Source organism: Lolium perenne, chromosome 6, assembly GCF_019359855.2.
Source record: "Lolium perenne isolate Kyuss_39 chromosome 6, Kyuss_2.0, whole genome shotgun sequence".
NCBI classification, from domain to species: domain Eukaryota; kingdom Viridiplantae; phylum Streptophyta; class Magnoliopsida; order Poales; family Poaceae; genus Lolium; species Lolium perenne.
This window is the reverse complement of record NC_067249.2, coordinates 141,003,596-141,015,464: the sequence shown is the minus strand read 5'-3', so window position 1 is coordinate 141,015,464 and position 11,869 is coordinate 141,003,596. Positions and strand designations below refer to the sequence as shown.

The following is an 11,869-nucleotide window of genomic DNA, read 5'->3' as shown; positions in this document are numbered from 1 at the left end:
GATAGACGGACTTTATAGAGAACAAACCATATTTTTAATAGTTCCAGGCTAGATAATCCTTCATGCCCTGTCGGGGTCCCACCTATCGGTGGCCTAACACTAGTGGAAAACGGGGCAATAGGCCCGGTCCATTTGGGCCTTTAGACCCGGTTCCCGAACCGGGACCAACAAGGCGGGACTAAAGGGGGTACCCTTTAGTCCCGGTTCAAACATAAACCGGGCCTAAAGGCCTCGACACGTGGTGCGGCCAGGGAGCTCGCGGTGGAAGGGCTTTGGTCCCGGTTCGTGGTACGAACCGGGCCTATGTTTCTCTGCCGCGGCAGAGAATTGCTATTTCTCTGCCGCGGCACAGATTTCGGCTGTACCAGCGTTTCTCTGCCGCGGCAGAGAAACAGTCTGTTTCCCTTGCCGCGGCAGAGTTTCAGCAATGCATATATATATCATTCAAGAAACCACAAAAAATCGTCATGAATATATATAGACATCGTCAACAGTACACGACATAGTCAACACAGTACACGTAATGCATGCATATTTACAATACAACTTTTCCTGAACGAATATCGTCCGACGTCACGATCTTCCGATAGTGCTCTCCACCTGGGGTAAGGACCTCGGTAATAAAGAATCCCGCGATTTCCTCTTGAATTGCTTTTATTTGATCCGCTGTTATGAGAGTGTCCCGCAGGCGTGTCATCTATATTTAAAAAAGGAGATCAATATATGAATGGAACTCAATACAATAGATGGTACTAATTAAGATTAATTGTGAAAATTTGTTATCGTACACGAGTGTGGTGTATTTGGGCATCCCCACCCTTGGGACAGGACATGTCACGCATGAAGGTGCAGACGTAGTATCCACATAAGTTATTCCCTTTTTCCTGCCTCATACACTTTACGAAAAAATAGTTCGATCAAACTAATAATCAAGCATCGTATTGAAAGTAAATATCATATATAAAGTTTCACGGACATAGCTATATATATAGTACTACTTACAGGGTAATCTCTAAATGTAAGCTCCGGTTTCCATTCACCCGGAACAGTATTGATGAACCGTTTCCAAGCCCTGCCCGATAAAAAATAATGAGTAAATGAGTAATTGATTAGTTGATGATATCTTCGAATTAGAGCAGATGAAGATGCCAATACGAAATTGATTGAAACTACCTCTGGAGGATGGCAGCCATGTCCGCCCATTCCGCATATTCTTTACGTTTCGAGTCCATAACGTTTACGACTCCAAGGTGAAGATCAATGATTAGGAGAATAAAGTGGAAACTGCACAAGCATAGCTTAATGATTACGAGAATAAAGTGGAAGGTGCACAAGCATAATGTATGTTATATATAACACTCACTTAAAGTTGTAGGGAAAGAATATATCCTCTTTGTCTGCTTGCTTCTCTAAAAACATTACGATGTTGTCCTCTGTGTCCTTGGGGTACCGTCGAACCGTAACTTCATGAACTGTGTTTGGGTCTATGAACCCCAGCGGTAGGAGCTTGCCTCTTTTGTATTCCAGCTTCTTCATTCTGCATAATTAAATGTATAGCGTACACAAAGAATATAATGAGGATAATTGTTAGTGCAAATGAATGAGCTACAAACTTAATTACACAAATAAATCACTTACAGGCAGTAGCAACTGATGACAGCTTTGTCGAGGGCGTCTTGATTGAATAACTGAAACAGTTCTTCTAACTCAAGGTTTATCTCGTCTTCCCCCCGGAAGTAATGCTCATCTCTAAGATACACCGTGATGTAGCTTTCACATCTTCGACAGGCTTTCAGGTACCAGTCATGCAACCTTCGCATCTGAGTCCCTAGACGCGCGAGCTCGCCAGGTTTGACGAGATCAGATCCGTATCTATACTTGTTTACCATTTGAGCCGTCGGATAGTAATCTTCGTACTCAGCGATGCTCCACGAGCTCTAGCCGCCCGTTCGATCATCGATGCCGTCTCTGGATCATGATATGGCTCCACGATGAAGTGGGGTGCGGCTTTGAATGTCTGCTGTCCAAGGCTGGGCGACTTTTTGCTTCTTTCATCGCTCTAGAGGACTGTCCAAGAGAGCGGTCATAATCAGCTCTCGGCTCAGGTCTCTTCATTCTCGTCTCGGCAAAGTGCTTCAGCATGCTGCGGTGGAATAAACATCTTCTTCGGCGCAATTGCAAGAAACGCCTTTTGCTCTTCAGTCTGCTCATGTGGCAACAACTCTGGAGTCTGTTCCCTCATTGGAGTTGATGATCTCTTCGGAGCTGTAGGAGGTGCCGCGGACCGCTTCCTCTTTTGCTTAGGTGGAAGCGGCGGAGTCTCCTGACGAGGAGGAGGAGGCGGCGGAGTATTTTCACGCGGAGGAGACTGGTCATGGATAGGGGAATCATCATCGCGCAGAGGAGAATCATCACGCGGAGGAGACTGAGGTGGCGGAGGAGGCGGAGGTGGCCTGCTTGTTGGCTTCTCACCTGGAAACACAATGTTCTCCTTCCGCCATTGCACGGTGGTTCTACGGGCTTCTCCCAGTTCTTTGATTTCCCCATCTTCACCTGCAGGGTGCTCAAGCAGCAACCCCTCATACTCTCTCAACACTTCATCCACCATCACAACAGCAAAGTCGTCTTGGACCGGACGGCAATGGTAAGACCTTGTAGGTAAGAGGATGCCGACCGCCGCCTTGAAGGATAGGTTGAAAACTTTAACATGCAGCTCACAAGGACGGCTCTCAGTGAGATCATCCACGGGGGGGTAGCGAGGAGGCTCGACCACCTGGTCATCGGCATCATCATTATCCACTGCCGAGAGGAAGCCACGCTGCTTTTCCGGTGTGGTTGAGATTGCGGCGGGGCGATGGCATTGAGCGGTGCGGGATCTACAGCCTGCCCCCGAGCCATACGAGATGTAAGTCCGTGGGTTTGCATGGTTAATTGGGCTTGCATGGTGCTCATTCCCTCCTCTAAGTTAGCCGAGGCGGTCTGTTTCCCTTGCCTTCCTCCTCTCATGGCTTTTATCGGAAATCTCTTCCTTTCCGCAGGAAAGCCATACTTCCACGGAACGGAGCCTGCTGTGCCTCGTGTTCGTCCGCCGTGTTCTTTGTTCCCAAGGGCGCGTGTCAGCTCATCGTTCTCTCTTTCGGGCTGGAACAACCCCGCCTCCACGTCCCTATGTGCTTTTTCCAGGGCATCAATGGGAACCTTCAGATGAGCTTTCTTATAGATGCACTTCCTGTTTACGGATCCAACGTTCCCCCAATCCCGTAGAACCACTCCTTGCACCGTTCGATCCAACCGTGTGTCCCTAATCTGATCCCTTTACTGGTCAGTTCCGCCTCAGCTGCCTCCCACTTAGGACGGTTAGCCCTGTATCCACCTGGACCCAGAATTTGGTGATATAGCTTCAACGCAGCATTTGCCTTATTTATTTCCGACCTTCTCAAAAATTCTCTGACTCCGTGCTTTGTACTTCACGAATTCGTCCCGGTGACTTTTTACCTTCTCACTGTCCGGAGTCTTCTTTAACTTGATAAGGCGGCGCAATCTTTTCTTGTGGCTCTTGAATAGTTCGGCCATCTTCTTCTTGCCAAACTCGCGGAGGGCCTGCTCCATCTTGGCCTTCTCAGCGTCACCCCCCTCTTCGGGTACTATGTTGAAATGTGCCATGAGCTTGTTCATAATGCTGTTTTTGGCTACATCATCGATATAAAGACCTTGAGCTTCTTCCTCTGCAGACAGCACTAGTCCCTTCGGCTTGTGCCATTCTCGAACGGTGATCGGGACGTGGTCCCTAACAAGCACTCCGCATTGAGCTATAAATGCCTTTGCACCTTTCTCTGGAGCAATCGGTTTACCATCATTCTCGATGTGGGTGATGTCGTGCCTAACACCGTCATCCAACTTTTTGGCCGGGCCTCGCTTCCTCGACTTCTGAAGAAGTGCTCGATCCGGAGGGCTAAAAAAGAAATAGTTCATAGTCGGTACAATTTCATTAGTTAATGCATCTAGTCGATCAACAGCGGCTTAATTAATTTATATACCTCGGTGATAACTACAGTTCGGGAGCCATTATGATGATCTTGTTCCTCACCGGCGCCACTAGGATCTTCTTCCTCAATATCCTCCGCTCCCTCACCGGAGGCATTCAAATAAGTTGCGGTGACATCGTCACCGCCATCATCTGGAATAACGTCGTCGTCGCGATCATCCAGAGTACCGTTTGCTATGAGTTCCTCCATGAAATTTTCTTGAATTTCATCTCTCTCCATGCTTTCTACAACGACCTGCAAGCTATACATAGGAACCATCATATGATCAAATTAAGGATAATGCAGAAAACTGAAAATGGAGTTACATATGTGTAGTTCTTAACTAAGGATCGATAATATAGTGCTGAAAGCAGAATCTGCTGATTACATGCATACATAGATCGGGTTCATGTTTATTTAACCCTAATACATATCAATCACTACTACAACCACTCAACCGCGCAGACCGGGTCCTAGAGGGCGCCGACCGGGTCTGAGCCGCGGCTGGGTGTGCCCCCAAAGCCACGGAACAACAACGGGAGCATAGCTAACATGAGATCCCCGCATAACGCTCCATCCGGTCCTATACATGTTGTCTAACGCGTACATGTAACGGCGAACGTGCTGGTCCTCCGCTTCAATGCGCTGAGCTACCTCCTCCGGCGGGGCCGGCTCCCTCTGAAACGACCGTGGCCCATAAGACCTCCACCAAAGAATATCCGGGTCGACAACGGGACCCGGATTCCGCACCAAGGTCCGCGACCCGGAAGCTAAGACCTCCCAGTGCCACCCGGCGGAGCCAGGTCCCGGACCTCCCCCATCTGCTCCATCTCCTCGGTGAGAGTCGGACCACGGCCCGCCGGCTGTCATTGTCGCGGCATCGTAGCTACGGAAACAAATCATATATATATGTACCAACGTTAACATAAATTAAAAAATAAATTCACTACTTAGTCGGCGCCGGCACTACCGTTTGGGGGGCGCCGGCACTACATACTTTATTTTGGGCCGGGGGCGCGGTGGCACTACATACTCACTAACTAACACTAACACTAACTATATAACTAATTTTTCACTAACACTAACTCTAACACTAACTTTTTCACTAACACTAACACTAACTTTTTCACTAACACTAACACTAACAAACTAACTAATTTTCTAACACTATTAACACTAACACTAACAAACTAACACTAACACTAACACTAACAAACTAACTAATTTTCTATCTAACACTAACTAATTAATCTAACATATATAAAAACAAAAATCTAAAAATCTAACACTAATTAAACACTAAAAATCTAAAAATCTAACATATATAAAAACAAAAATCTAAAAATCTAACACTAAACAAAAATCTAATTAATCTAACACTAATTTTCTATCTAACACTAAACTAATTAATCTAACATATATAAAAACAAAAATCTAAAAATCTAACACTAAACACTAAAAATCTAAAAATCTAACATATATAAAAACAAAAATCTAAAAATCTAACACTAAACAAAAATCTAATTAATCTAACACTAATTTTCTATCTAACACTAAACTAATTAATCTAACATATATAAAAACAAAAATCTAAAAATCTTAAAACTTAAAAAAAAAATGGTGGCCGGCAGCTCACCTTAGCGCCTTGTGAGAGAGAGGAAAGCGCGCGGCGAGCGCACGGCGGACGCGGCGGGCAGCAGCGGTCGGGCGGACAGCGGCGGACGCGCGGGCGGGCGGACGGCGGCGAGCGAACGGCGCGCGCGGGCGGACGGCGCGCGGACAAATGCCGCGGGCGCGCTGGCGGGCGTGGCGGTGGCGGCGGCGCGGTGTGCGGACGGCGGACGGCGGACGGCGCGCCGGAAGCGGCGACGGCAGCGGCGGTGGCGGCGCGCGGTGGGCGCGATGGCGGCGGGGCAGCTTTGGCGGCGTCGTTTCCGTCGTCTCCGCGCGATTGATCTCCGCGCGGAGACGAAGTGTCGATTTTATACCCCCTTTGGACCCGGTGCGTTTTACAAACCGGGTCCAAAAACCTTTGGACCCGGTTTGTAATACAAACCGGGACTAAAACCATTTTTGCTGCGTTTTCGCTGCGCGCGCAAAAAGGCCTTTAGTCCCGGTTTGTAATACAAACCGGGTCCAAAGGCCAAATTTTTAAAAAATTTCAATCCCGCCTTATTTCAAATGAAAAAAAGCCAGCGCACCGCCACCGCACAGCCACCACCGTCACCGCCGTGTAGTGGCCACTGTCGCCACCGCCACCGCCTGCCCACCACCGCCACCGCCGTGTGCGGCCACCGTCGGCACCGCCGTGTACTGCCCACCACCGCCACCGCCAGGGCCTGGCCACCACCGTCACCGCCGTGTAGTGGCCCTCGTCGCCACCGCCTGCCCACCACCGCCACCGCCGTGTCTTGGCCACCGTCGGCACCGCCGTGTCACGCCCACCACCGCCACCGCCACCGCCTGGCCACCACCGTCACCGCCATGTACGGGCCACCGCCGTGTACTGCCCACCACCGCCACCGCCACACGTGTCCCTTCCCCGTGCCACGTGTCGCCGCCGCTTCCACGTGCCTCGCCCGCCGCCACCGCCGTGCGGCGTGTAGATCCCGCTTCCACGTGCCACGCCCGCCGCTTCCCGCGCCACTGTCGCCGCCGCTTCCACGTGCCACGCCCGCCGCTTCCCGCGCCACCTGTCGCCGCCGCTTCCACGTGCCACGCCCGCCGCTTCCCGCGCCACCTGTCGCCAAACTTGCCGCGTCGCTGTGCTATAAAGCGCCGCGTGCGCGCGGAACCACACGTCGCCGTCGCCTCCGTTCATTCGTCGCCGGGATGCCGCCGCGCCGTCGCGGCTCGTCCGGTTTCCGTGGCGTCCGAGCGGCCGAACGGTAGGTTCTACGCCGAGATGCGTGCCGGTGGCTTCCGGCTCACCCTCGGCACGTACAACACCCCGGAGCTGGCGGCGCGCGCTTACGACGCGCCGACAACGACCCTCGGTGGGACGACATTTGGACCGAGACAACCTCCGACGACGAGTAGATCGACTAGACTAGTTGTTTATCTATTTTATTGTATTTTCAATAAAGTCGTTGTGGCAGACGCTGATGATGAGAAAAGTTTCCCGCCAGATTACATGTGGAATTAAAGTACGAGAACTCAACTGAAAATTAATTAAGATACATGGCCAGATAGTACTCGTGCCTAGCCCTATAGTACTCGTGCCTAGCTCAACTGAAAATTAATTAAGATACATGGCCAGATTCGATTGTTCGAGTCATTCAGTCATACTCGTGCCTAGCCCTATAGTACTCGCCCTTTGTAGTCGTCGTAGTCGCCGTCATCATCGTCGCTGGCATCGGGGTCACGGTAGTCAAACCTCGGCGGGAGAGCACGCGTGGGCTGGGAGCGAGGGTAGCGCAGGCGGGGGCCACGGTGGGCCATGACGCCCTGGAGAGTTCGGTCGCGCCACCACAGCCGACGGCCGGCCTCGTTGAAGTTCGAAGGAGGCGGGCCGCCCTCCTCGTGCACCGGCGAGCGCCCTCTCACGCCGATTGATGAAGAAGCTCTCCCAAGTCGGGCTGTAGTCGGGATGCCACCGGGGATTCCTCCGCTGCTACGGCGTGAGCTCGAAGTAGTAGTGGTTCGTGATGGCCATCTCGCGCGCCACACCTAGAGGGACGGGAGGGACCGGTACCCCTCCGACGCTCGGCAACCAGCCGGTAGGGACGCGGTAGCCCGGCGGGCAGGGGTAGTTCGACGCGCAAAGCGCCTCCGCCTCCCGGAGGGTTAGAGATACGATGGAAGCCATGTGACCTGGTGATGAGGTTTGCGAGATATGAGTCTAGATGTGATATGTAAATGTATGCAAAGCCAACAGATATATAGTGTACAAATGGCGGGAGGACGGAGGCGGGAAGCGGTGGAAAGCGCGGGAAGAAAAATAGGCGGGAACGCGGTGGCGCCAAAAAGCTGTCGGTGGGATAAGGACGTGTGGGTAACCTTTAGTCCCGGCTGGTGGGTACAACCGGGACTAAAGATCCTTTTGTGTCATCTAACAAAACTGTCGGTGGGATAAGGACGTGTGGGTAACCTTTAGTCCCGGCTGGTGGGTACAACCGGGACTAAAGATGTCGGCAGGATAAGAACGCATGGGTGGACGCCTTTGCTCGATGAGATAAAGCATGTAGCGCACGACGCCCTGTCGAAGGAACAAGACAAAGTAGAAGAGGTGCCGTGCCTATAAAAGGAGCATCGATACGCCTTGCCAAGCCCACGAACGACTACATCTCATCTAACAGTGTTGGGGAAAGGGTTGGGAAATCTCCCGTGGCGCATCTCCACTTTTAATATCTTACATACAGTTACATGATTACACAAAAATAAATGGGAAATTGATTGCCATGTTGACATACTCATTTGTGCCATGAACATTCTTCAATTAACTTGATGATGGAGCATCTTCATCATTTAATTAATCTTCTTCGGCCGTAACCATGGAGCATCTTCATCATTTAACTTGATGCTTGGATCAATGTTCACTACGAAGGGTGGAATTTCATCAAACTGATTATAATCTTCGACATGTCTGTCTTGTCCTCCACTCCCACGATGTTTCTTTTTCCAGAAAGAACTATGTGGCGCTTTGGCTCATCGTTTGATGTATTTGTTTCCTTATGTTTCCTTTTTCTTGGTTTGGTAGACATATCCTTCACATAGAAAACCTGGGCCACATCCTTGGCTAGGACGAATGGTTCGTCTCTATACCCAAGATTGTTGAGATCCACTGTTGTCATTCCATACAACTTGTCTACACGAACCCCGCCTCCTGTTTTGTTGACCCATTTGCACCTAAACAAAGGGACCTTAAAAGAAGGTCCATACTCAAGTTCCCATATATCCTCTATGTAACCATAATATGTGTCATTTGGGCCTTCATTCATTATTGCATCAAAGCGGACACCACTGTTTTGGTTGGTGCTCTTTTATCTTGGGCGATCGTGTAAAATGTATTCCCATTTATCTCGTACCCTTGGAAAGTCACTACGATCGAAGATGGTGTCTGGGCCGACAAGTACAACTGATCTTCAATATGTTCGTTATTCAGGAGATGTTTTTGCAACCAACCGCCGAAAGTCGACATGTGTTCACGTCTAATCCAATCGTTCGATTGCCCCGGGTTACGGGAGCGTAGAAAGTTCTTGTGGTCACCGATATACGGAGCCACCAATGTGGAACTTTGTAGGACTGTGTAGTGTGCTTGAGTCAAAGAAATCCCGTCCCTACATATCATTGATTTCCTTCCTAGCGTGCCTTTTCCACTTAGTCTCCCTTCATGCCGCGATTCGGGAACACCAATCGGCTTAAGGTCGGGAATAAAGTCAACACAGAATTCAATGACCTCCTCTGTTCCATAGCCCTTGGAGATGCTTCCTTACGGCCTAGCACGGTTATGAACATATTTCTTCAAGACTCCCATGAACCTCTCGAAGGGGAACATATTGTGTAGAAACACAGGACCGAGAATGGAAATCTCATCGACCAGGTGAACGAGGAGATGTGTCATAATATTGAAGAAGGATGGTGGGAACACCAGCTCAAAACTAACGAGACATTGGACCACATCATTACGCAACCTCGGTAGAATTTCTGGATTTATTACCTTACGAGAAATTGCATTGAGGAATGCACATAGCTTCACAATGGGCGATCGAACATTTTCCGGTAGAAGCCCCCTCAATGCAATCGGAAGCAAGCTGTGTCATTATCACGTGACGGTCATGAGACTTCAAGTTACGGAATGTTTTCTTCTCCATATTTATTATTCCCTTTATATTGGAGGAGAAGCCGGACGGGACCTTGATACTGCTAAGACATTCAAAAAATATTTCCTTCTCTGCTTTTGTAAGAGCGTAGCTGGATAAATGACGTCCTTTAACTCTCTCATGCAGCTTTTTGGGGTCTTTCCAACGTTGCTGGTCCTCCCGTGCTTCTGGTGTATCTTTTGTCTTCCCGTACACGCCAGAAAGCCTATCAGGTTCACGCAAAGATTCTTCGTCACGTGCATCACATCGATTGAAGAGCGGACCTCTAAGACTTCCCAATAGGGTAGATCCCAAAATATAGATTTCTTCTTCCACATGGGCGCGTGTCCGGCATCGTCATTCGGAACGGACCGTCCGCCAGGACCCTTTCCAAATATTACATCTAGATCCTTGACCATACCAAATATATCAACACCATCACGATGGGAGGCTTCCTCCGGTGATCAGCCTCACCGTTGTAATGCTTGCCTTTCTTTCTTACGGGATGGGTAAGCCTAAGAAATCGACGATGCCCCGGGTACACGACCTTCGACCTTTTTCCAAATAATCACCTTCGAGCTCATGTAAACGGTGTGTGCATGCATTGTATCCCTTGTTTGACTGTCCTGAAATGTTACCAAGAGCAGGCCAGTCATTGATGGTTACGAAAAGCATCGCTCTTAGGTCAAATTCCTCCTGCTTGTGCTCGTCCCACACACGTACACCTGCTAGGGACCACAGCTGTAGAAGTTCTTCGACTAATGGCTTCGGTACACATCAATGTCGTTCCCGGGTTGCTTCGGGCCTTGTATGAGCACCGGCATCATAATGAACTTCCGCTTCATGCACAACCAAGGAGGAAGGTTATATATACAAAGAGTCACGGGCCAGGTGCTATGGCTGCGGCTCTGCTCTCCAAAAGGATTCATGCCATCTGCGAGACCAAACCGTAAGTTCCTTGCATCCTGTGCAAAGTTTGGGAACTCTCTATCGATTTTTCTCCATTGGGAGCCATCAGCAGGTGCCTCAACATCACGTCTTTCTTACGGTCTTCTTTGTGCCATCGCAACAACCTAGCATGCTCTTTATTTACGAACAAGCGTTTCAGCCGTGGTATTATAGGAGCATACCACATAACCTTGGCAGGAACCCTCTTCCTGGGGCGCTCGCCCTCAACATCACCAGGGTCATCTCGTCTGATCTTATACCGCAATGCAGTGCACACCGGACATGCATCCAAATTCTCGTACTCATCGCGGTAGAGGATGCGATCATTAATGCATGCATGTATCTTTTGCACATCTAATCCTAGAGGGCAGACAATCTTCTTCGCTTCGTACGTCTTTGGCGGGCAATTCGTTACCCCTTGGAAGCTTCCTCTTAATTATTGTCGACAACTTTCCAAATCCTGAGTCAGTGACACCGTTCTCTGCCTTCCATTGCAACAATTCCAGTGTGCTTCCTAGCTTTTTATGGCCATCTTCGCAAGTTGGGTATAACAATTTGTTGTGATCTTCTATCATCTTGTCGAAGGCCAACCTTTCCTTTTCAGTTTCACATTCTCTCCTTGCATCGGCAATGGCCCGGCCAAGATCATCATCAGCGAGCTCATCTGGTGCCTCTTGATCTTCTACTTCATTGTCTTCATTGCCTTCTGCAGTATCATCGTATTCAGGGAAATTGGGATAACCGTCATCATCCTCTTCCTCTTCGTCATTGTCTTCCATCATAACCCCTATTTCTCCGTGCTTGGTCCAACAATAGTAACTGGGCATGAAACCGGATCGCAGAAGGTGGCTGTGAATGAGACTCGAGCGAGCGTAATTTACGGTATTCTTGCAGTCCACACATGGACAATACATGAAGCCACCATGTTTGTTTGCCTCCGCCACGGCCATAAAATTATCCAGGCCCGCAGTGAACTCGTCAAACCGTCGGTCAATGTACATCCATTGCCGATTCATCTGCATGATATAATTAAGCTGATCAAAACCATTACAGAACATCACGATGTATATATACACATGCATTTTATCAATTGCA

At 49.4% G+C, this 11,869-nt stretch overlaps 1 protein-coding gene across 1 annotated transcript; it reads right to left on the bottom strand.

The window, feature by feature from the left end:
* Window positions 1–427: 427 nt before the first annotated feature.
* On the bottom strand, window positions 428–1,889 carry LOC127326518 (uncharacterized). The gene is made up of 6 exons (XM_071821490.1): window positions 1,639–1,889; window positions 1,364–1,537; window positions 1,174–1,284; window positions 1,003–1,072; window positions 789–896; window positions 428–697 (listed from the first exon to the last, which is right to left on the bottom strand). The coding sequence occupies exons 1-6, from the start codon at window positions 1,887–1,889 to the stop codon at window positions 536–538; spliced, it is 876 nt and encodes a 291-aa protein (XP_071677591.1). The 3' UTR covers window positions 428–535.
* Window positions 1,890–11,869: the final 9,980 nt, after the last annotated feature.

Bases quoted from the DNA above. Each gene is read 5' to 3' on its own strand.
- LOC127326518 (XM_071821490.1), bottom strand. From the start codon at position 1,889: ATGGTAAACAAGTATAGATACGGATCTGATCTCGTCAAACCTGGCGAG. The intron at 1,073-1,173 runs GTAGTTTCAATC...TTTATCGGGCAG, and splicing joins ATGGCTGCCATCCTCCAGAG to GGCTTGGAAACGGTTCATCA. The intron at 698-788 runs GTACGATAACAA...TTTTAAATATAG, and splicing joins CCCAAATACACCACACTCGT to ATGACACGCCTGCGGGACAC.